General features: G+C 43.0%; 1 protein-coding gene across 3 annotated transcripts in view; it reads right to left on the bottom strand.

Annotated features, from left to right (window-relative positions):
• Positions 1 to 252: 252 nt before the first annotated feature.
• The window catches only part of kat6b (K(lysine) acetyltransferase 6B), a 29,955-nt gene continuing 4,309 nt past the window's right edge, over positions 253 to 25,898 (bottom strand). For 2 of the 3 annotated variants that reach the window (XM_074662945.1, XM_074662946.1), the window contains exons 3-17: positions 21,963 to 22,071; positions 19,320 to 19,435; positions 19,016 to 19,097; positions 18,384 to 18,513; positions 16,068 to 17,035; positions 14,809 to 14,930; positions 11,736 to 11,848; positions 11,460 to 11,601; positions 11,158 to 11,319; positions 8,475 to 8,568; positions 6,731 to 6,962; positions 6,290 to 6,449; positions 5,553 to 5,831; positions 4,463 to 4,760; positions 253 to 4,379 (exon numbers count right to left, since the gene is read on the bottom strand). In XM_074662945.1, the coding sequence (XP_074519046.1) occupies positions 1,531 to 4,379; positions 4,463 to 4,760; positions 5,553 to 5,831; positions 6,290 to 6,449; positions 6,731 to 6,962; positions 8,475 to 8,568; positions 11,158 to 11,319; positions 11,460 to 11,601; positions 11,736 to 11,848; positions 14,809 to 14,930; positions 16,068 to 17,035; positions 18,384 to 18,513; positions 19,016 to 19,097; positions 19,320 to 19,435; positions 21,963 to 22,071 (5,856 nt within the window). In that variant the 3' untranslated portion in view covers positions 253 to 1,530. The remainder of the gene's footprint in view (positions 4,380 to 4,462; positions 4,761 to 5,552; positions 5,832 to 6,289; positions 6,450 to 6,730; positions 6,963 to 8,474; positions 8,569 to 11,157; positions 11,320 to 11,459; positions 11,602 to 11,735; positions 11,849 to 14,808; positions 14,931 to 16,067; positions 17,036 to 18,383; positions 18,514 to 19,015; positions 19,098 to 19,319; positions 19,436 to 21,962; positions 22,072 to 25,898) is intronic. The other variant, XM_074662947.1, reaches the window with a different exon arrangement.

Raw genomic sequence — 25,898 nt, 5'->3', positions numbered from 1 at the left:
TAGTGAATCACGTGCAGTAAAAGGTTGGAGGTTGGATCAGAACCTGAACCATCCACATCAAGAATTGTAGTCTAACACCAAACCAGCACCGTGCGACTAAAATGCTTTTGTCTGAACTTAACGGGAATGAAACGACACATTAACCAAGCTGTCCAGTCTGAGTCAAACTCAACTTTTATCATCGCTGCACCTTCATCCTATGAGAGGCTGGTACATATTCAAAAGTAAAGGCCAACAACCCAGTACATGGTCAATCATAATTTATTCTTATGCTAAAATGTACAGCATTTTAAGTAACTGACAAAAGGAGAAAAGTCATAAATACAAGAATGTCATTCTGTCTGATTTTTGTGCACATAGCCAGGTATTTCCCCCCTGTTCTTACCAGCAACTCTGTACAGGTACAAAGGCTACAAAAGAGCAATATAAACAAAAACACAAGTACAAGTTGCGTTTTACATGCAATCCATTAGCTTAGTTTGGTCTATTCACAGGCTCTATTCTTCTACATTTCGGTAAAATATAAATCCAACATTTTATAAAGATAGAAAACAAATCTACAGATGGAATGAAAACGTAGCTTTAAAGGCATTATGTAAAATATCAACTTTGGACTAAATTTATATTTTCTTTATTGTTATTCGTCAATATAATCATTTAGTTCTTTTAAATTCTGCCACACTTCTGGACACTTTGAAATGTTTTAGAACTTTCAGGGTACAAACACTGAGATATGCTTTGTTATTTTGACAGAAATCAGTCTGCTTTATTAAACAGAAAGCTGCCTCAAGGAGATCTGTTACAAAAGACTTCAGAATTATACATACATAGCAATAAAACCTCTCAAACCGAACAGAAAACAGGACTAAGTTTACATTTTTTTACATTATTAGAATTAACAAAATATAGTTTCATCTTTCTCCCTTTGGAGGGAAACCTAATAAAGGCCAGATATCTTTAAAATGGCTTGCTATTAAGCACAACACTTGTACAGTACTACTCAATGCACTGTCACTAACAGAGACTGAAGCATGCTAGTTGTCACTTTACAAAATAAGTACAATAATTTAAATATACAAAGGCATGAGTATAGTACAAACTAATTGTCAGCACTGTTAGACAGGTACACTGAACAGGTTCAAACAGCCACTAGCTCCTCCTGTAGCAGGCACATTAAATGGCTTCATTTGAGGCTGCTACACGACTGCAAGACCACTGATGAAATCTCTACTCTGAGCTCTGAACCCGCCGCTCTAAAGACACATCAGAGACACTAACACTAATTAAATAGATTTTCATCGTTATGATGTAAGGCTTCCCATTTGGAGAAACAAAAATACTTTTTAACAATAGCTTCAAAGTTGACTCATTGATGAAAATTTTTGCATTCTTTCCAAGTGCTGCTGCTGGTTTTTAAGTAATAAACAATAACAAGAAGACACCCAAACAACAAAAGGCCAGATCAGTGCATCTGTAAACAGCAAAATGCACACCAGAGGAAAAAACCAAAGAGCTGAGTCTGGCGGGGAGTTACCGCCTGATGAACGGCCCTTTAAGGGACTGCTTGGACATGCCTGTGTTCATGTAACCATGGTGACCAGCTGGAGTGTACACCATGTTGCCATGTGGTGGAGCCTGCATGGGCTGCTGGGGGTATGGCTGTGTTCCCATCATGCCCATCTGCATAGAGTACTGGGGTGACTGGTTCATGTAGGCATGGTTGCCATGGTAGCCGCTGTTCATCATGGGCTGGCTCATGCTGTAGCCGTTCATGGGATTGAGGGAGGGCATGTTCATGGAGTTGACGTTGTACCCCGGCGCCGGCATGATATTCACGCTCATGTTCATGCGCGGCATGGCGGCCAGCGTTCTGGACGGCGCCTGCATGGCCACAGTCTGCGGCGGCCGGGCGTACATCTGCTGCTGGTGGTGCGACAGCGGGGCAGACTTGGAGCGTGCTGAGATGTGACTCTTGGAGGCCATTTGAGGCTGAATGCGCTGCGAGGGCGGGATGCCCATGTTGCGCTGGAGCATCATGGGCGGCGGGGAGCTGAGATTAGGGGGCGGGGTCATGGTGGCCTGCACCTGTGGGTTGGGGACTCGATGCGAAGTCTGGGACAAGGAGACCAGGCTGGAGTGCTGGGATGAGAGCGAGGGCGTGTTTGCATAAGATGTGATGGGGTGTGAGGCTGAGTGGTTAAAAGGCAGCGAGTGAGAATGGTCGATAAACGTGTTGGTGAACTGCTGCAGTTTGGCCAGGCTGAGGCCAGACGACTGTGGGTAGTGCCCGCCGCCGTACTCCCCCTGGTGGTTGATCCTCTCGTAGAGGGCGAAGTTGGGGTTTCCGGATTCGGGGATGTCGGCCAGCTGCATGGTGGTGGTGAAGTTGGTGGGGATGGCACACTGCGCCATGGGCTGCTGCTGGCTGTGCTGCGCGTGCTGATTGTGAAGGCTGTGCTGAGCGTGCTGATTGTGCTGGCTGAGCTGATTGTGCTGCAGGTGGTGATTGTGGTGGTGACTATGCTGGTTGTGAGGATTGTGTTGACTGTGCTGGCTGAGCTGATTGTGTGGACCGTGCTGATTGTGTTGGCTGTGCTGATTGTGGGGGCCGTGCCTGCTGTGGGAGCTATGCTGAGTGTGTTGAGTGTGTTGCGTGTGTTGGCTGCGCTGGCTGTGTTGACTGTGCTGGCTGTTGCTGGGGGGCCTCTCCACCACCACGCAGCCCTGCGGCGACTTGACGTTGCAGTGTGGCGGCGAGCTCAGGCTGTTTGGCTGAATCATCCCGCAGCTGCCCGGGTTGACGGCGGCCATTTGCTGGCTCACGGCGCAGCTGCTCTGGGCCAGGCCGCTGGGGGGGATGCTGCCATAGGAGCAGCTGTTCTGGGTGGGGCCTGCCCCACAGATGCTGCCCCCCATGGTGGAGTCGTAGCTGCTGGGGTTCTCGTAGTTCTCCGTCGTGCTCTCGATGCTCCCCAAATCGCTGAAGCCGCTGTCCACCACCTGCTGCGAGTGATCCGACACCGACGGCACGTCCATCATGGGGCTGGTCTCCATGTTGTGGAGCGAGGGCACGGAGATGGCGCTGTGGTCGGGGCTGATCTGCGTGTAGCCGCTCTCCAGGATGGAGACTGCCGGGCTGTTGACGGAGCGCACCGACTGGCTGGGATGGGACTGCGCGGAGGAAAGCGGGCTGCTGTGGTCTGACTGGGGGCAGTCATCCAGAGCGGTGAGCTGGGGGCTCTGGGGCACATGAGGGAAGGTCTGCAGGCTCCTGCAGGGCTCCTGGCTCTCCACGCAGTCCTGGAACACGTTCTCCCGCTCCGTCTCCTGAGTCAGGGACTGAACAGCTTGGGCCGTCTCTGAGTCAATCTCTGCGCAGATCGGAGGATTCTCCCTCAGCACGGGACTGAGTGTGGGTCTCTCTGTGGGCGGAGGAGGTGGGGGGTCTGGACGTGGACTGGGCGTGCTCTCTTCCTCTGACTCAGAGTCTGCAGGGTTATCAGAGTCTGCAGCTGCTACTGAAGCCACTGCTACTGCTTCAGGTGCTGGTGTTGCTACAGTAGTTTCTGTCACTGCTTCCTGGGTGCTGTCTGCGGCAGCGGCTGCGTCCTCTTCACTCGACGGCGGCGGCACAGTAGAAACCTGCTGACTCAGCTCAGAGTCGTTGTCTTCTTTTGGATCTAAAAAAGGTGGAGTGCATTCAGGCGTCTCTTTCGAGCTCTCCTCCAGCTCGGCTTTGCTGCTCTCAGGCTGTGCCGCCTTACTGTGACTGTCATCCTCGTCGTCTGCGTCCTGATCCTCCATCCGAGCTCTCTGCTCGTCCTCTTCCTCTTCTTCCTCATTGTCATTCTCCAGTGATGCGGCGGCCTCTGGTGCGTGTTCCACATCTTTAGCTGGAGAGTCCTGCCCGTGTTCGCTCTCTTGTTGGTCATCCTCAGGTGGGTCTGGGGAATCTCCTCTGTCTTCACACATCGCGGGCGACACGGCGCCAGGAGAGGGTGGCGAGCAGACCGGAGACGCAGCAGGCGAGCCTTCAGGGGAGCTGGATTTCTGGGAGTGGTTGTCAGCGGGACTCGAGGGCTCAGAGGGGAGTCTGTCTAGCGTCATATCCGGACTGGCCGACCCTCTTCCTGCTTTGCTGCCCTCGTCTGCGCTGGCGACGTCCTGATCGGGCTCTTCTTTTGCTTCTTCGGTCTGGATGTGGTGCTGCTCCGCCTCCATGGGGGTCTCGGGGGGCGTGTAGAGGTTGAGTTTGAAACCCATCTTTCGCTCGTTCTTCAATCTCCATTTAGGAGGGCCTCGTTTGACTCCTTTGGGCCAGCCCTTCTTTCTCTTCACTGGACGAGGTCTGCTGGGTCGCTTGGAGAGGATGTCGCCTCCTGGGGAAAAAACAAAAACACTTCAATATTTTTCACAGCGATGTCAAATCAGAGTTTTAATACGACTATGAAGATATAAATACCCTCATTCCAGTGTTCAAGATTGTCTTTCTGTGCATTCTTCTCCAGCCTGGGGCGGCCTCTCCGCCGCTTCATCGGTGTAATCGGTGTCTTGTCCTCCTGTTCCTCCTCCTCCTCCTCCTCCTCTTCCTCCATCTCGCCCACTCTGCAGGTGCGTTCCAGCAGGGGCATAGGGCGCTCATCCTCTGAGTTATCGAACGGCTCGTTCAGCACCTCCGTTGTCTCGGAGATGGTTTCCGTTGTGACGCTGCTGTTTATCCTCTTCCTCTTGCGCCCTCTCTTCTTGAGCACGATGGTTCGCTGAAACGCAGAGAGAAGAGAGAAGCAGATGAAAACTGGGGCAGGAGCTGGACGACCTCTGCTCGGATTCATTCAGGCTTTCTTTTTTTCGTGCTAAATGTAAAATGTTAAAACCACACTGCGAGACTAAATGGTTAAGCAATGCTGCCTGCTGTGGAAAACCACAAATGAGACAGGCAGAGTAAGCAGAAACCACAGTCTATATTTTACATACTCCAGTTGTTTCCCACCGGCTGCCTTCGACTCCACCGCTTCCCTCTCCGAAATCCTCCACAAGAGGAATGTGAAATCAATACTGTAACTAATGCACTAAATAAACTCAGAGGGTCGTGCTTTTCTGGTTGCCGTCCTGTTTTTGTTTTCCTCCTGACATCATGCAGCCGGCTGTAATATTATCTCCAGCACAAGGGGGCAGTGCCATATAGACAGAACAGATGTGAGAGGCGCAGAGGAGGGCAGTAAATTAACCATGACCATTGACAATAGTACAAGGTTTAGGCTGCACAGCCTCGACACCAGCAGTGAAAACACAATCTATTATCTACAGCTGCAGGCGCACAGGGAGGCTCCAGATGACAGGAGGAAGCCACTGAACCCTTCACTGAATCCATGAATATTTATCAAACCTTTCCATCTCACCAGAGTACACAACCTGCTCCTAATGAAGGAAAATATCTAATGATACACATTCACATCCACTTTGTTCTTCAGTCAAATTCCTCATCATAAATAAGACCGACCCACGAGGGAGAACAGCTGACAGGAAACACGTCCACTAACAGTAAAAGTCACCTTTCTCTTGGCTGCTAGCATCACATGAGCTTTTGTCAGGATGGGAGGCGAGCCATCCGAGCCGTCGGAGTCCTCGTCGTCCTCATCGCCGTCCTCGTCGCTCACTTCCTGCTTCTGCTGCATGCGCCTGGTCCAGGACAGCGCCGGGCGTCGCTCGTACGTCCTGAACGGGACCTTACAGTGGACCTTAGTGAGCGGCTGCCTGCTGCCGTGAGTCATCATGAAGCCCTCCCTCTCCTCCTTCTCCCAGCAACTGGCCTGCTCCTTCAGCCGCTCCGCCTGGTAATTAAACAGACAAGACGCATTATCTCTGGGAGAGGCGCACACACGCCATGCACACACACCCCACACCACGCCACGCACGGCTCTAACATCTGAGCAATGAGGCTAATGGGAAAACAAGGGATCGGAATTAACATCATGACAAATGAATCGCTGCAGGTTCCTCCTGATAATAAGAGCAGCGTCCTGATTGGATGTCTGCCCGTCATGGAGGAAACATTCCCGTTAAGCAACCGTGGAAGGATTGCATTTCATGGAATATTCAGCACTATCAATTATGTAGTGAACTGATTTAGGGCAATTTTGCACAACATTAAGTGCTTGCTGACAGAGGGAAAGCTTTCCCCGGTAATGGCCTCTATTTGAACTCTCCAGCTAATCAAACAAACATCCAGTAATAGCATTGTAGGCAAGTGTAAACAAACAAGCAGTGCCTCCTCATTCATTCAACCTACATCCATCTCTGCCTCCCGCTCCTCTTCAGACAGGACGGCGTTGTGAGTGGTGGACGGCGTCCAGTGCAGGGCGTCGGGGTCCACCTCATTCTGCCGTGGGTTAGCCCTCAGGCTCTCCATGTGCCTCTGGATCAATCGCTCTCTTCTGATCAGCACAATCCTGGGTCACAGGGAGAGAAAAGCCATGAGCTCATGTCCAGTAAAGATTGCTCAGACGGGAGGCAGACAGAGGGTGATGTGTGGTTAAATATGAGCACAAAGACGAGCTCTCCGAGACAGCAGGTGCTCCATGTCCTTGGGGGTGCTTAACCTGACTTACTTCTGTCAATATTCAGCAGCATTAATGGATATGCTGTTAAAAATACCCGCTGGCCTGGATAAGTCAGACAGCGTGCAGAAGCGGCGGCGCAGGCTGAAGGAGACTGCGCCACGGAAACTGACCTGCCATCCTGTCTGTCAATCATGCCGAGCTGTTGGAGAGTAGCGGCGATGTCGTGCGGACACATCCCAGTGGCCCTGCTTATTCCTTTAACACTGATGTGTTTATCCGGGTGCTTATAAAGGTACTCCAGTATGACACTTTTCCAATATGCCAGGTAGGATAAGCGACCCAGATCTGACAGCGGCTTCTCCGGGGAGCCGGCTTGTCCTTCTTGCCTGGTGAGAAGGTAACCTAAAAAGACAAGATTCAAACAAAAACAAAATGCTTTAGTCAAGCTGGAGGCTGCTGCTGGGTGATTTCAGATTGCATTTCAATCCCTGCACCCCTCCCTCATGGATTACATATTCATGTAGGGATGTGACACCAAACCTGGTTGGGATTTCACCTTCAAATAGTATAAAGAGAGGCGAGGCAATCAGTTTTCCTCTCCTTCAACCTCAGTCAGACGCTATGATACACGCTGGCAAGGGCAACAAAGGAGGCTGACAGAGTGGAGTAAAGAGGAAACAAAGCGACAGAGCGAAACAGAGAAGCAGCTGGATGTCATTGCTCACAAGAGACTGCACTTAGGGGAGATAACGAACAAGAAAAAACCAATACTAATATGTATCTGTGAGTAATTAGTTTTATAGCGGCCCTGTCAAGGGTCATCCATTATGAGCCGCATGAAATTAATTAATGGCTTTTAATGTGCACCCACTACCGAGAACCAAACAAGCAAATCTAATCACCAAACAGTGAACACATAATATTCCAGTAATCATGACAATATTCATTACTAAAGCTAAGAAGAAGTGGCTGCGATAACAAACACTTAGCAATGAATAGTCAAATATTTAATTAAAAAAATGTCATATTTCATTCAGTGTGGTTTAACAAGTATATTATCATTAATGCGCTGCTACGAAAGAGCCACTCTGAGTCCTTGGAATAATGATATGAAAGAGAACATTTTTCAGCTCCCTCTCAAAGCTACCTGAGACAAACTGTTCCTCTAATACAATCCAATATAACAGAAAATCTTAATCTAAACAACTTCCAGCTCCAAAGCTACATTTTCCAATAAAGCCTTCAAAGAGCTCAGGACTCAGCTGTGTTCAATCTCCCTTAATCCCTGTCTTTGTTATCAGCACACTCTCAATATCACAGATCCTCTTGCATCTCTGTGTCTCAATGGCTCCCAAAGTGAACAGGAAATCAAATGCTCCATTACTGCCCGCCCACCCCGCGCTCGCTCCTTCTTTTATTTTTTCCCTCCCTCCTTCTCTTCATCGCACACAAACTCGGCAAAGAGACAACTCCTGAAAACAATAAAACGCCTATAACGACAGGGAGAAACCGCCTGCCTAAACACAGAAAACCACTCAAGGCAGCAACTGTTTTCATATGTGGACCGCCAGGCTTTAAATATTGTATGTGCTGCATTTACTGGACTAAAACATAAAAGCTGCTTCTACACCTGCTCAGGAGTCCAGGAGAAAGATACCAGGCATTTCTAAGAAACTGCTCCTCAAGCTGTGATTAGGTGGTCATCACATAATGTATGCAGTGAGTCTGTAATGTTCCTAAATCTTAATCTTGTGTGATTTCTGAAGCACTGTACATGAATGCTCTTGATTAGGCTCCTTCAAAGCCTCAACAAAACAACAGCACCTTGCCAAAAGCAACCCTTTAATCTGAGAGTGTTTGTACAGAATGAAAAAAAGGTAATGTAGTGGTCTGAAAAAGCATTAAAGAACTTACTGAAATCAATAAGGAACCTTCCAAATCCTTGCCTTTGGTACTGAGGCATGATCATTATGCAGGAGACATTGTACTTCTGCTGGCAAAGCTTTTCCTGAGGGAAGGAGAAACAGATCAAGTATGTCAGAGCTCTGCTGAAGCTGGCAATTTACTGCACCTGCCATTGTCCTTGTCTGCAGCCGCGCACACACACACACACTGACACACACATGCAGCACAGACAGGGTGATGAGCTCCACTGAAAACTATCACTCTGTTCTGAGTTATGGCTCAAACAAATCGTAATCATCTCTTAGTGGGTTTAACCGTGAGTTTGTTTTTCATTTTGGAAAGGGGGGGGTCTTTTATTGGACGGGGCGGCTGAGGACAGACGATACACGTAGGAAGCAGAGAGAGGAAGTGACATGCAGCAGAGGTCACAGCTGGGATTCAAACCGGCAACCCCTGCAGCAACGGTTACAGCATCTCAACATGAGCAGGGGCGTGATCAGCTGGTGACATCCTAAAATTCAAGACTATCACTGACTCCTTGAAGTGCCAGAGGCAGGACTTGAGTTAAAACCAGCTGTAAGGGTTGAGGTGTTCCCCAGGCACTCTGACGGAAACTGTGTTTCTGCCTACAAGGCTTTTATCATGTTCAGCAATGTGCACTTTTTGTGCAGATGTGTAGCTCTTTCCAGTACCATCTGTCACCTTAAATAGATAGAATTTATTTAGAGACAGATTTATTTCTTTGTAAAGGGACAATTTACGATATCAGCACAAGTGTTAACATTGAATTTATTGAACCAGAGTTAGCTTAAATTCCTTGACATCTGCGGTCCATTGGCAGGTAACAAAAAGTGATATTTGTGAGGTTGTGGTTGTTGCAGCAGCATTTGGTTTAACTTTAAGATTTAGCGATGAGTGATGACTCTAATACATTCTAACTACTAATTTCTTTGATTGTATTGTTAAATCCTTATCATAAAAAAAAAAAAAATAATATAAGCATATAACATTTTGCTAAATATTTTAACTAGGGCTGGGCAACGATTAAAACTTTTAATTGTAATTAATCGCATGATTTCCCTGATTAATCGCATTGTGAAAGTGCCATAACATCTGTCATGCAAACACTAAATCAGTACTTGTTATACAGTAATAGTTAAATCACATATTTAGTGCAAATCAAATTTACAAAATGTAAATACAAAATTAAAGCTTATTGCCACTGTCAGGGCATTAAAGTGATACTCCGGGATGGAACAAGTTGGGTCCTATCACAAGGTTTAGGGCAGAAATTACCCCTACAGCAGTGATTTTGTGCAGCAGAAGCCCAGAGTGCTCGCACCAAATACCCCCTCCCTGCTCCTCTGCCGGTTTCCTCTGCACTCAGACGGGGCCATATTTTACTTGACCAAAAACACAAATAAACGGACTCCCACCTAAAAACTCTGATATCAGTCTGCATTCACGCTTTATTTAGAGAATTTTCAGTGCGTTACTTTCACACAAAAACACCGCTAAATAAGGCTCTAGTTCTCATCATGTCTCTTTGTCCTGGCAGACTACCTGCGTTTGTTTATATCTGGATCGCCGTGCGTGCGGACTGATACACTAAGCGGCGAGCTCCTTTAAGTTCCGTGGCATTGCCCCTCTTCTCCATGCTTGTTTTGGTTACTCATCGTGTTTTTCCGCCAATTTCACTTCCGGTTCCACCGCGGTCAGCAACAGACATTTACAAAGTAAAAACATGTGAGCAACATGCACTTACGTGCGATAAAATATTCAACAGTGTAAATAGATTGACGGGTTAATGCGAAAATAACGCGTTAACTTGCCCAGCACTAATTTTAACTAAATTATTTTTGCATATTTTTCTTTTCCTGTGAATGTCTGGTAGTTCTTTAATTTATTTGACAAAAATTAAAAAAAATTAAAATATGTGTTCGAAACATATTTTTTTTTCAGTACATGAGCAGTGATTGACTATTTTTTTGATTAAATGCATAAAACATACGCTAACTTCTTGCATTTTAGTTACCTATGAACATTTCTGGACTATTTTTTAAACTTTGTTACTTAATTTTTTTTTCTCCAGCCAAAGCATGCATAAATAAATATATTTGCGAGTTTAAGGATTTTGACGCCTAACAATTTCTTAGTTTTATTTAAAAAAAGAATCATATTTTTTTTACTTTTTATGGTCTCACATTAACATTTTTTGCAGTTTATTTATTTATTTTTTAAAATTTACCTCTTAAATGCCAGGTTCATAAGCCTAAAATTAAAATAAAATGGATAAAATTGATTAAATCATAATTTGTCTAATTTAAGAAATAGCAACAACAGATGTTAAGTAGTTTAGTTCTTTGGTTGCCTGACTTATTTTGGATTAGAGTTTGGGATCTGTGTGATTAATCAAGTGTTGAATAAGTGTAAAAAGGTCTTTTCCTGAGCTTTGATTCTTATCCACACATTTTTATCTGTGTTCAGATTCAGCTGAAAATCCATCCTGTGATGTAAAACAGGACATTTTTCCCTCTTTTGTCTGACTAATCGATTTCTTCTGCTAATCACTTAAGCACCGCTGCAAATAAGTTAAACCAAAGTTACAAACACGGGTTTACTGTATCAGTATCGTTCCCAAATGATGTGCGGTTTTCCTTCATTTCCCATTTATCCGCTGTGTAATTCTTACCTTGGAGAAGTAGCCCACAAGATGACAGCCTTTCTCATCATTCTTTGTAAGTATGTAGAAAAGGAAAGGCTCCACATCATAATACAAGGTCTTGTGATCCAGGAAAAGCTTGGCTAACAGGCAGAGGTTTTGGCAGAATAGTTTGCTGACATTTCCATCAACCTAAACAGGGAATAAAAAAGAGCAAAGGGACAGTGTTCAAACAGCTCCCTCTTTTTTTCTCCCTCCTTTTCCCAGAACCCATTCAGTGGAATCTCATGCAGCATACAGTTATTGCTTTATTGCTGTAAAGAGACGCTGACCTCAAATACGGATAGGTCGTCCTTTCTGTAGATTTCATTGGCTGGTGGGTGGAACCAGCCACACTTCTTTGTGTGCCCCTGGAGAATGTTTTCACTTCTCATGTACTTCAGACAGAACTCGCACAGATAAAGCTTTTGTAATCTGACCAAGACAAAAGACAGAGAGCCAGGGTTTGTATTTCAGCGCGAGAGGGGTTTTAAATGGGCATTGAAATAAATAAATAAATGTGAGTCCAGCAACAAAGAAGAGAATTTGTCATTTAAAAGAAGCATTACCTTGAATATTCAGGTGGGTAAGGCGATGAGTACCAGGTCTGGATCTCGTACTTCCCAAATTCAATGACGGCAGGGCATCGCATAGAGTCTGTATTCATTAGTGATCCAGTCCTCTGTGATGAGATCAAATAAAAGCAAATGGATGAATGTGGTGACCCAGATAATTCCGTCTAACACTTTCACCGCTCCGTTAAACCACACTGTGGCTAAATTTTATAAAGATACAGTTCACATGAGGAAACAAAACAAACTGATCAACACCAGAACAGTCTACAGTGATGCTTCTATCTGGCTGTGTTTCTGATGCATTAGCTTCAGGCAGAGCAGTGCCAAAATACTTGTTGAAAAAAACTCAAATTGGCTCATAAGTGTTAAACACTTTAAAGTTTATCTCCTAAATTAAGGTAATACTTTTAATTGAGTATTAATGTTGCCCTTGTTACCAGTGCTTTGAGTGGCACACGTTACTGCCACCTCTAAATCGAGTCCCTTGGCCTTTTAGCAGACTGGGACTCTTTCTCCAGCTGTCAACACCCTTTCCTGTCCACTCCATGTTAGACTTTCTCTTTCCAATTCATGAAAGCACGACAAAATTTACAGAAAGTTTGCTCGTCTGTTTTCACTCGTGTCTTTGAAGTGTTGGATAAATAAGTTAAAGCTACAGTGATGTTGGCCTGACTCCAAAGGGCCCTAAGGGGGACACACACTGGAACTGGCTGCACTTAAAGCATCAAGCTGTAAAGTTACTCCTAACCTACTCAAGTGTCAGACAGACTGTCAGTACGTTTACATGCAGCTTCAGAAATGTGATTGTAAGCTTAGTCAGCATGAGATCAGACTATTCAATGCATGTAGACAACTTAATCAGACCAAGAACAGACTGAATATAGTTTGACTAGTACACGTACATAATGCCATTACTATAAGATTGCGTTTGGATTCAGCAGGTCTGTGTAGGCCTCTATGGCTCCAGCACAACAAACAAACACCATGGCACATACACACACAAAAACAGAAAGAGCTACAGCTGCATCTGTCTCAGCCATCATCGTTAAAATGTCGCTTCCTTTTCGGATGAACTGATACTGGTTCAATACACACGCAGGTTCACTCATCAAAAAAGGACACAGCACCGCTTATGGAAGCAGACTGACTATGTTGTTGGCCAGATATCTGATTCTCTTTTCTGCATGTATACGCAGAAAGGACCTCATCTAGGGATGGGTACCTTTCACATTTGAAACAATACGGTACAAATGCCTGGTACCTGGCAATTGGTACTGGTACTCAGTGATACCAATTTTCGGTACTTTTTTGTGTTTCTGTGGTAAAAAATATTAATTTGTTTAGTAATAAAATACATTATTTTTTTGGACTACACATATGTTTTCTTCATTAAATAACCTTGCAATGCTGTGTTCATGTCCAGCATGGAAAATTGGCTACCCTTCCACTCCCTCACAGTCACATGTATGCATTTAGGTACCTAAACATAGTACCTTTTGATTTTACATGAACCAGTACCCGTTACTTTTGACAGAATTCGGTCGGTACCTATAAAAGTACCTAATTCGTACCCATCCCCAGCTGTCAATATACAGACTTTGAGACTTTAAAATGTACTGTCTTTCATTCAGATCCCAGGTTATCCAATTGTAAACAAGTACTTGGCAGAATAGTTTGCTTAAATTTCCATCAAAGGACTGTCCTTTTGCCATTGATTGCAATGATCCCTTCAGTAGTAGTTTTTAGGGATAAAAATTTCATTTCCCATAAGCACTATTACCCACTGTTGTAAGGATGCGACTCTTGCCAAAACTTGTTTTGAAGCAAGAGAACTGAGAGCATCTCTTCTTTTCACACAACTTTTCTTTGTTCAAGAAAACTTTTCCCAGGATGCAAAGCAAGGTAGTGTGTTTCTTTATAGTTACAAAGTGCTGTTTTTTTAAATATAACAACATTTGAATTTTAAACGTGATCTGGCTCTTCATTTTATTGAAAGACTCTCAAGTTCTGCCCCAGAGACTACCATATTACCCCCTTATATATCCAGGTGGGACGCCAGCGCTGGAAAATTCCCCTTATTTTCAAATCCAAAACTTAACAGGTGAGCCTTTTTCTGCCGATCCTTAACCTCTGCCATCAGTCTTGAAATAAGATTAATAATTTCAAAATAAAACCACTGTCCAATCCTGGTTTATAATCTATAAATTTGCGTTGGTCGTTTGTTTATGTTCTGAGTAGCAGCAGTTTATTTGAAAACAAAATCATTCAGTCATTTATGTACAAAGCACTGAATACTTCATCTTATTTACACACTCCATTAGTTGATTTAGTCAAAAACGGGAGATACACTGCTTTATTTGACCCCATTTTAATAAAGCCCACTGATGAAGTTTAAACAAAAACAAATAAAACACACAACATTTTTATTAGTTCATCATCATAATCACTGATTTTAAGCATATTAAGACTAACTATCGCACATCAATATGGTGTTTTAAACTTTTTTTACAGAGCAGTCATCTACTGTTTTCTCTGTGTGTCATCAAATGTTACTATTTCTGGTCCAAACTAAAACATTTCTGGGGCTGAAGGCAGAGGTTGAGGTCTGCAGGATAGAGGATTGAGAGGGTTGAAATGTTACTGAAAGTTACTGACCTGCTACCTGCTCTATCACTCTCTTGTTTAGCTTCTTTGCTTTTCTGTTTCCACCATAAATGAACTTGTGTTCTCCCAGAAATATCCTACCACAGTTACTGTGAGGAATTTAATTTAGAACTAACACATTTTGTTGCTGATAATCTTTTTTTAAGTTGTGGATTATGAACAGGCAGAGTGAGACTATTCTGAGATCACTTATAAACTCCTCTCAGGGCCTCTAAACTTATAGCAGGAATGTTAATAAGCAGAAGTAGCTTCAGATAAACCCAGAAACACAGCACTGCAGGACATTCAGTCTTTACTTCACCACTGTTATATAACTTAAGTGATTTGAATATAAGTTGAAAAAAGTCAAATCTTCAATAAGAGCCAAGCTTGAGCTGTGTTTACGTCTGCACACCACTCTCACCTGTGCAGCTCGTTCTTGGACTTCCGTGAATGTCTCGATGTCCTCCTCCGTGACGTGCTCCCTGGACATGGCTGCGAACTCCGCCCGAGCCTCCCGCTTCACGCACAGCTCCCCGTTGTGGCCTGTTACCGGCACAATAACACAACATCAACACATCAGATAGCACATCAGCGCTCGGCCCGTTTGAAGCAGCCATGGCAGAATAATCTCATAAATGCATTCTATGCAAATGTGCTTATACTGTGAGTGCTAGTGCTGCTGCTGCTGCTGCTGAGCCCGTTTGAGGCCGTGTCTCTGAGGAATTTCATAATGTATCATCTTTGCATGTTTATATGAAAATCCCTAATGTAATGAAGTGAAACTAAATCACTCTAATTGCGTAACCGCTTTCATATGCTTAGTCATCCACCAAGACAGTTTCCCATGAATGAAGAAAGCGGATGCAGTGAAGGGAGCGAGTGTCGACATGAAAAGCAACTGATGTTGGAAAGCAGGCAGTAATTTAATGAAAGACATCAACACTGTGACTTAACCACCAAAACAAAAAGCCATTACAAATGGATGTGATGTGTCATTAACATATTTATGGAAATGTGCTGTTGGGGTAATAAGTGTTTATGCAGTTTATTGTTTAGAACAGCTTGAAACATATATCCGTTAGTTTCTGCTGCGTGTTATTTTTTAAGCAGCGCCTCGGCTCCTGAAGACAGTGAAATGTGAGGGTTACTTCTCTTCTGGCTATAATCATCATGTCAGCTCTGAGTCAACTTGGGTGGGTGAATCACTGGGTTGTATGTGTCTAATGACCGCTGGAAGTGAGGTTGAGTGGAGACAGAGATTTCAAGGGTGAGGGTGGGATGAGGAAAAAAGAGCGCTGATGTGACTACAGCCTCTACTGGGCAGCGATCACAGCGTGCGCACTACTGCAGAGGGGTCAAGGACAGAGCAAGGAGCAACATGAGGGAGTTAGTGGGCCATGCACTATGACAAAAAGCCAACGGGCAAGAGGATGGAAGCCACGTGAACTCCGCAGCCAAGTCAAAAAACGCAACGAAACTGGGTTAAGAAACTAAAAGAATTCAAATTAGGCAGAAGATTAGTAGTCTGTTAGGATGTTGAGGGTGTCTTCTCAAAGAAAAGATTAGCTTTGGTCTGGGAAAAGAAAAAAAAACTGCGAGTGTCAAGCTTTAAAAAAAACAAAGAAGAAGCTTAAAGGTGTGGAGGCGCAGGTCTTGGCTGGAGTTGCGAGCCTTGCTTACCATGATTATTCTCAGGCTTAATTCTTCCGTCTGTCAAGTCTCCCTTTCCTGGTGAGGGGGCTCCCTTCTGAGGGCTCACTTTATACCTCAGCCTGCCTAGCGTCCTGTGCTTTTTAAGGAAGGGGTTACGCTTGAAATGACTGACCATCTTAAATGGGTGTCCTCTGGGTCGGCCCGGCCCAGCAGACGTGGAGTGTAACCTATTTCTATGAAACTCGGTCTTTCCAAGGCGCTGCGGCCCTGTTTTGGACGCATGGGGGGAGTCCTGTTTATGGTGCATGCGCTTCGGCGGCGCGTAGCAGTGTAGTCTCTTTTTCCGCGACTGTCCCTGAGTGGTAAAAATGTGAGAGAGTCCGTCAAATAGTCCCTTTAGCTGGCTGCTATTGCAGAGACTACTCAGGGAGGGGACACTAGACTGGCTGGAGGAGCTCTGAGGGGAGTTCGCAGAGGTGGAGCTGCTGGACACCTGCGAGGGGGGGCTAAGGCCCGGCAACGTAGGGGCGGGGAGGGGAGGAAGTGCAGAGGACGAGGGGGTTATCTTTTGAGTGACATCAGCAGCGAAGGCAAACGGCTCTGGTGGCTGGGACAGTTTGGGTGGACCCTGGTCTTTTGAGCTCAACTGATTGGCGGGCGAGTCTACGGATACAGCTCGCGAGCGACGGCCCACGGGAGAGGGGGTAAAGAATTTGGAAAGCCCATCGATAAGCCCTTTGGTTTTCTTGTTAACGGTGAGTGTAGCTGGGGTGGAGGTGGGCGTGAGGGGGGGAGTGGTGGTGGGGGTGGAGGTGGTGAATTGGGTGGCGTCGACCGCACAACAGGGGTCTGCAACAGCCAATCTGTCTCTGGCGTCCTTCACAGATGCAGCATGACCAGATGAGGGTGTAGGACAGACGGTAATCTTTTGACCCCTACCAGGTGACCCCCTTCCTCCAAGTGCTACCATGGAGCCGTCACCACTGGTTACAGACCTGCAGACACAGAAAAACACAAAGTTTAGTATAGAATAGAATAGAATAGAATAGAATAGAACATACTTTATTTATCCCTTTATCCCTGAAAATCAGGGTAAAACTAATAAAATAAAATAAAATAATATAATAATGAGAAATAAATAAAAAAATAAGTAATAAAAATAAAAATAAACTTTATAAGTTTATAAAATAAATTTAATAAATTCAAAAAATAAACTTTGCAAGTTTAGACTTAACTATGCAATAAAACACACCAATATGAAGATCTGAGCTTCAAAAATCAAAACAATGAAGCTTCTTCCTTTTATTCATGCATTTTGACATGAGTGACACTGCTGTATGAAGTAATATACATTTTTAAATTTGTGCTTTACTTATGCTGTTAGATCAAAGTGACAAGCACATTATTAACATCTAAAATAAATGTGGTGCTTGGGTAAATATTGACAATTTATTTGGTTAAAATGAAAAATTTTACTCTGGATGTAAACATGACACACATTTACAAGAAGCTTTGCAACTACGTTTACAGCCATCTTTTTCCCTTTCCAGCAATATCACCAGGAATGTTTAGCAGAAGTGCATATTTTTACTGGAAATATCTCAGATATTTGTTTTTTTTATGTTTAACTGTAAGAACTTCATTATTTCTCACTTCAGCATGTTTGTATCCTTGAATTAAAATCACTTTTCTTAAAAATCCTACTACGATGCGAGATGGAAAAATTCAAAACTTTCATGAAAAATGTGAAAAATGAATGTTTTATGTCTTTTTTATTAAATAAGATAGTAATTCAACATGTTTGGAATGCAATTTTATTACAAAGGGTCAAATTAAACCATATTGTTGCACCCTTTACTTCCCTGTCAAGGCTGTAAATTTTTAGACAAAATGTTTTTTTTAAACATACTTTTCTTCTGGTATATTTTAGAGCGACAGGACCAGATAGTTAAGATTCACTGCACTAAATAATCATGCGAAGACAGAGTTACAATCGCAGATTTCAACAGCAGAACTCACTATCAGTTATATCTTAACTTATTATGTCATTTTCTCTGAGAAGACGTCTTTAAGGCAAGTGCAGCATTTTTTACTTCCTGCTTTACTCATTATTACATTGCAAATATCTTATTTTAGTTTTTCGGTCAACTTATATAAAGGATATACCTTTGAACTTGATATTTTTCTAAAAAAAATGTCAATTTTATGACAAACTGGCAGATTTTGACACAAAAGTTTGGCTTGGATTTGTAAATTTAAGGATAAAACAAAGGATAAAACATCCAAGAATATAATGTGTGTCTCTGGTAGACATCCCTCACATTCAGCTCACTGCACGCTTACATTCTTTGTTTGAGCTTATTCCTGGGCCTTCCGATTGGCTTTGCATATCGACGTTTGATCTGATCGGCTTTCTTGTGCAGCAGTTTCTTCCCATTCTCCTTCGGCCTGCAGACTTGGCAGATCCAGGTTCCTGGAGGGTGTCCAAACACAGAGAGGGGACTGTTTAAGGTGGGTTCATCAATTCAGAGGACATACAGTACATTCATTCCCAACATTTCCTTTAATACCGAGAGCTGGCGTGCATCCCGCCGGCTCACAATGACAATCAATTACTCAGCACAAAGCGAAAATCCATAAGAAAAACATTGGGTCAATTCTCCGTCCAGTGGAATAGACTTCATGTCGGCTTGTTGAGCGGAGCTATGTGACTTGTATGAATTGCCTGCCAAATGTCCTACTACAGTACGTGCAGCATCATTACAAGCCTCGCTGTAGGGTCAGTACTGTAATCCAGAGATAGCACATCTCCCCAGGGATGCTGGAATAATTTGATATGCATGCAAAGCTCCTAATAAGCCACCGCTGCCTCTCTGTATGCTGAGTGACAGCCCCAAACGGCCGTGTGTGAAGAAAAGGCTTTGAAATGACAGCAGAGAGAGAAAGAGAGGAGCTAGACAGTGTAAACACCTCACCTTTTGGCATTCTTGAAAGCGGTGGGTCGCAGCATTCCATGTGAAAGCCCCGATCACATGAATCGCAGAATAGCATCTCATCCTGAAAGGAAACAGCAGGCAAGTGTGAGGGATGTCCCTGCTGCATACGTGTAACACTCCCAGCCTGTCATTTAAAATCTTTGGGAAAATATGAGCCCAATCGTGCACAAGAGAGGCTTTACAAATGTGAGGGAAAACCAACAAATCCTCAGGGAGGCACAAAATGAGATCTACCTCAGAGGAAACAACACTAAAAAGAGTCTGTACGTAACATTATACTTACAGCATTCTTCCCCTGTATTCGACAGGAGCTGCAGGTTTTGCATTCAATACACTGCCATCGTAATCTCTTCACATTTGAGGTTAGTTCAGGGGAAAACTTCAGACATGATGGATGCCCTTCAGAAGCAATCAAAAATGCACATTAGCACATCACACTGACAGCGTCACAAAGCTAGAGAGGAGAATTTCCACTTATTCACACAGTGAGGTGAAATATTAACATATTACATCATTGCAAACACAACGGCAGCCCTGTGTGTCCGTGACACTTCTCTCCCCCCGCCACAAGTAGTGTCTAAAAACAGTATGATCAAACATCTGAGCCGCTAATTACAGATAATTTGATCTTAATGAGGCAGAAACAGTAGCAGCACTCTTTCTAATGGAGGCCGATCCATGAAAGTCATGTAAAAGCTTGCCTTCTCCCTCACCCGGCTCCCTCTCATGGTTGTAAAACAGCTGTTTTACAGTGAGAGCACAATTTGTGTACACTAGGAGCAGTTAATGAAAACCACCTCGTTGCTACTTAGTCAAATTTGAGCTATAAAAATGTCACCAGGAGAACAATTCTGTACGGCATTTAAAATAATTGTTCAAACTTAAACGACTCCTTGGCAGAGGTAATTTTATGGGGGGGTTAGGCGTTTTATCTGGAACAAAAGAACAGTAAAGGAAATGCCACCAATGTGCAGCAGGAAAAGGCTTGATCTTTGATCTGCTGCAGCTGATTCGCTCTATAAGGAGAATGTGAACCGAGCGGAAAAAACGACTCGGGTGATTTCAGATTCTAATGGCCACTTATGGAGCATCTGCCCTTCTTCAGCCCGCTGAGGGTTGCAAGCAATTTGGATCCCTCCAGTCACTCCATTTGAACATTGTTCTTCCATTAAATCCCTTAAAGGGGAGTGAGAAATGTGGAGCAAGGATGTGACATCTGTTTAACTGATGGTGAGATCTGCTGCGAACAGGGTTGGAGGACAGAGAGGAAACTGCTTTTTGAGACAACAGAAATAATCTATGATCAGGTACTTTCCTCTCACTGTTACACTGAAGACACTTTGAGTGATTTTTTTTTCACAATATAAAAATAATAATATCATAATGTCATGTTTTGTATGTCTGGAATGTACAAAGGTCTTGCAAGTTTTTGCTAAAAGTCTTCAATCTGTTTCTCATTTGGACAGATTTACCATCAACAATGTGTCTGTTTGATCAACTTAAAGCTCCTGTATGGAAATTTTTTGTTGATGTCAATTTTGGCGCCTCCCGTTGACAAAGTGGCACTTCTTCCCTCCACTAATGTTTTCATTCACATGAAAAGGTTTATATTTTTTTAAACCAAAAAAAAATCTCACCTTGTAATAGCTCTCACCATTAAATGACCCTATGCAGAGACTGTTAGATGAAAAAAATATTTCTGCAGTATGATGTAGGTTTACTGTCCAAACAGTAGCAACTTGCATAAAAAAAACCTCTAAAGTTACAGCCAGACTCTATGTTAGAGTTGTTTCACATTAAACAGCATCACAATCATTTTTGATTTGTTTAATAAACAAAGAAAAATAATAATACTAATATTAGTATAATATTCTACTATTTTATATGCATAAGCATGGCATAATATAAATGTTTTGAAGTTGTAAGATATTAACCTTTGTTAGTTTGGTGCTTTTTTTTCTCCTTTGTATTACATAAAACAGGTATCACAATCAATGTCAGTTTATTTAATTACCAAACAAAATCTCCGCAAAGGAGCTTTAAGTTTTAATGTTTTATATATGTATACGCTTGGGATTACATAAATGTTTTGAACTCCTAAAATATAATCCCTCCTGATTCAGGAGCTTCTTTTTCTTTTGTATTATATAAAAGGCATCACAATCAACTTCACTTTGCCTAATAAACAATAAAAAAACCTCACAGGAGCTTTAAGTTTATATTCTATGTGAAGGCATCACATTAAATATATGTTATGAAATATTAAGATATAATCCATCTTTATGTTGATGGTCTTTTTTGTTTTCTAAGTGCAGTAAGGGTTGTTATCATCACCATGGTTTGTTTCATAACTAAACAAAATGTCCTCACAGGAGCTTTAAGTTTTTAATATTTTTGACTCTTATGCATGGCATGACATATACCATACACCTATTGAAACAATACATTTGTGTTGTTGGTATATTTTGCTTTTGAAGTATATACTTCACAGTTATTTTCAGTCTGTGTCACAATTATAAAAAATATTCCACACAGGAGCTTTAAATTTTCAATATTTTTTACTTATATGCATAGCATGATCTATACCTGAAGAACTTTTGCGATATAATCTGTCTTCATGTTGGTCTTAGTTTTTACTCTTCAAGCGCATGAAGAGGCATCACAATCTTTTTTTTCATATTACAAAACAAACCCTCACAGGAGCTTTAAGCTGTGAGGTTTCACTCCTGTTGTGAGTGAGATGAGGTTATTCTCATTATGATTTCTCAGGGGTAAAAGATTTTAGTTTCTTTCTTCCTCATATACATCCACTCTGATGCCTGTGAGTCTTTCTTGAAATTCAAACGTTATCAGTCTTGTCCAGACTACAGCATGTTGTGGCTTGTGAGAACATCCAAAATCTGAAGCGTTACACAAGGCGACTTACCACTGCTCCCACAGTCTGCACAGGACAGCAGCTCTTCTGGCCGCTTGTCCCGATTTGACTCTTTCGTTCCAAGACAGAAACTGCATATTGGGATGGGGTCGACCCGGAGCTGGGTGGGAACACAAACAGAGACAAACTGTTTAAAAACACAGAAACGGGCACAGGCTGTGCGTGTATGAAAGCCTGTTTGTTTTTATGAACTTTTTTTTTTTTTTTTTAAATCTTGTGAGGATTTTTGAGATCACTGCCGACATATTGTCAAAGCAAGAAGATAAGAAAACAGTGTGTGGGTAAACGAATCAGCAGCAGAAACATGAACTTGAGGCTGAGAGAATGAAAAAGGCTACATATGAATAATAAATGCATCTCTTCCTCAGAGATGTGCTGTGCTTGAGATCCACCTCCTTTATCCATTACATCTGAATGAGTAAGTGATCTTAGTAATCATAGTTTAAGGGCTTAATCCAATTCTTAAAGCTTGCACTCCAGTCTGAAAGGATTAACCAGCATGTAATCAAATTACCTCGATAATAAAACATGCTCTCATTGTTACTGCCATGATCCACTGTAAATGTTGCAAGTCTCAGAACAAACACTCATTTAAGAGCTTACGGGGAAGTTCAGAAGAAGTGAAATATGAGCTCAAGGTTTAAGAGGATTTTCCCATTGATCACTGAGAATGAAGAGGCGCCGACTTCACAGAGGAACCGTTAGTGTCATCTCTTCATAAACACAGCCAGTCAGAAACGAGCCAATCACAGCCCAGGATAAACTCACATGGACATAATACAGCTTTCATAAGACGTCCCTTAAAATGTGAGATCATAGAGCCTCCAGAGGAGCATCAAACAAACCGCTGCCTCGTTCTCTGCTCGAGAGGAAGTTCTTAACGGAAAATAACACTCACAGGGTGTGACAATAAATAACCCACCTCATCATCAGTTTACACAGTAAGGCCTCGTCGATTGACTGGAGCTCTGAAGGGCACTCTGGGGATGCCCATAATTAGTTCCTGGTTTCTATGACGCACATCAACATCCTGACCTCAACAATATTTGCAACCTCTGAATCTCTATCAGTCCTGACCTACGCTTGAATTAAAGGACAAACTGTTTATTTTTTTCCATCCATCAACAAACAAAAGACATGTTATGAGAATAGATCCCACGGGGGTGGCGGTGCAGCAGCGAACTGGTCATCACTCCTGGCTGTTGTATCAATTAGTTGTTACGGTGATGGGGAGTAGTTTACCGCCACGTCAATGATTACTCTATTTTCCAACCTGCCAGGTCAATATTTGTGAGCAGGCTCTGGCATTAGAGGCAGTCTGCAAGCTCACACAGCTGTGATTGTAGCAGTGAAATGCTGCTGTGCAATGAGGCAGCACTTGTAGGAACACGGTCAAACGCTGGCACAGGGGGAATCACAGGATGTGTGTCATCCTTTCAAACAAAAATGTTGTTGTAAATCAAAAAATAAAGCCAGGGACACTTGGTGCTAAGTAACAGATAACAAGCAGTGTGAGGTTCTTAAATAAAATTTAAATCCAAATCTTTCTGGGCCAAGTCATACACTGAATGGGCAACATTATCCGGCTGATCTGGGCTTATTACATGTTTATCCATAGATAAGCATTGATATTAAAATATTTCTTAGTATTTCTATAAGCTAGTATATTCTAACGTCTTTTGGAAGTATTGAATTACAACTGGTGCACCTTCCACTTCAAAAAGACGCTGTATAGGCCGCCATATTGGAAAATAGAGGATCCTTACTCTCTGTAAGAGACAGAGTAAACCTAAAATATCAGACCTCATTTAGAAACAACAGAATCAAACAGAAAACACCTTCAAGTGTTTCCCCAAACATATAGACTAAAAAGATCCTGAAAAACATCGTTAAAATCACAGGTTTGCAGCCCAACACATGACCTAATGACGAAGCAAAGTGACTAATTTTGTTGTCTTTTAACAGACATTAAGATTTTGACTCTTCAATAAGTCGAAAAGTAAGAACAAACTATGAAAACAGTCACAGTTGAGCCCAATTTCTTTTACAGATTCCCAGAGTCTGTGGCTAACACTAGCAGAGCTAGCACCACCAGCCTTAAGTCTTTTTTACATGTTAGCATCCACATGCTTGAGCTAGTAGCCCATAGACAACAATATCTCAGTTTTCTACTCAATCTGCTTAATTACATCCAGGTTGTAGAGCGTTATAGCAGTCAGCATCAATTGGAGCTCCAGCTCCAGCTGGTGGACAGTGGCTGTGCTACAGCTTAGACAAAACATATGACCAACATTTTAGGCCCTCAAATCTGAAAATATCAATAATACTGTTTTAAAAATTTTGGTGATGACTAGCTAGAGTGTTGGTGTTTTGGTGTAGACACTGATATGCACACACCATATTTACGCCAAATGTTTGCTGCTGCACCACAGAAACTGATCATCAAAGCTCAATAACTTTCGTTTAGAAAAGAAAAACATTTGGAAATGTTTTCCTCCCCATCTGGATCACAAGAAAATCTACTTTAGCAATACTTGATGATGAATTCAAAGGCATTTGTACACAAGCCCTCAATGTTTTGATCGTTTTCAGGAGTTATTACTTCTTGCTGGTGTGCAAAAGTGCGTGTGTGTCATTTCTATTATGTTGCCTGAGGAGGCAGACTAAAATCACTGAGTAAACAAATTCCTTAAGAGCTTTAAACTCAGGTTTTGGGCCAACAAACGCTGTCTGAAACAGAACCACAGACTCATGCAGGGAAATGAATGTAAACAGCTGAGATTAATAAGACATCAGTGATAATATGCGGCCTGTGCACACTGCTGATGAAACGCTCAGAGCTGATAGGCACTTTTTTTTCTTTTAGAGTTTAATAAGTATTCACTTCATAACACAAGTCTCCGTTGACTGAGCTATGAAGTCTAATCCAGGAACTGGAGAATTAATTTCCATCAGGAATATTCTCAGGCCTGGTGATTAAAACCAACAGCAATTTGCAATCTGCAGAGCACAAAATATGTGAGAAATAAAGAAACAAACACAGCTGAAGAGACGCTGATGATTTACTTGGGGATTCTAAATTAAGTACATTACAGGAAATTATGCTGCTTCAAAAGAGCAGGCTGTCCTGAGTGAGGGGGTGGGGTCCTATTAGAAAACTGCTGGTAGAAAGCAGGAGAGAGGGAGAGAGCTCAAGTGGTTGCATAACGCAGCAGGAGAAAAAAACTCTCATTCCTTGCCTTTGTTCCTGCCAGAGTCTCTTTAGAATCTAATAAACTCTAAACCAAGACTGCTCTTTTCTACCTCAAAGTATCTCTTATTCTCCACACACACACACACATTCACACACTTGTGCTTGAACAACTTGAACAGGCCGAGCTGTCTCATCCTTTGAAGTGATCTGTAAACCTGGGCTAGGTGATGTCATCAGGCCGCGAGCGATCGCCTGAAATGTTCCAAATGGAAAACAGCAGGCAGGCCCTCCTCAGCTATGAGAACCACTCGCAGGACACTGTGTCTCTAAACAGTTCTCAGTTTCACTTTTGGCCTGACCACAGACACAGTCACAGTTGTGGCTGCAGTATCAAGGTGTCGCTTCCTGATTATTCACTGTGAAACTAGTGGGGAGCAGGGTGACATCTCTATAGCCTGATGCTACTCGCCACTTCAGCTGCGTGACTTGTGCATAAGCTATTAGACCACACTTCATCTTGATAACCCTCAACGCACACATGATGTGCAAAAAAAGCTCCACAACAAACTACCCAGATGACTGTACGGAGCACTTTACAGCCTCACAATGGAAACTATTTTGCATGAAAACACTCCCCTGCGTTTGACAGTGTTTTAAAATCGCAACTACCTAAGTGCTGTCATTTCACAGACATCCATCAGCAGCATGTGTTCAGCTAAGCTCAAAACAATCTC

This window comes from Halichoeres trimaculatus, unplaced genomic scaffold (assembly GCF_033239565.1).
Source record: "Halichoeres trimaculatus isolate MK-OKI-2021-1 unplaced genomic scaffold, fHalTri1.1 fHalTri1_scaffold_23, whole genome shotgun sequence".
Classification (NCBI taxonomy): Eukaryota; Metazoa; Chordata; class Actinopteri; order Labriformes; family Labridae; genus Halichoeres; species Halichoeres trimaculatus.
This window is presented reverse-complemented; position numbering and strand designations above follow the sequence as displayed.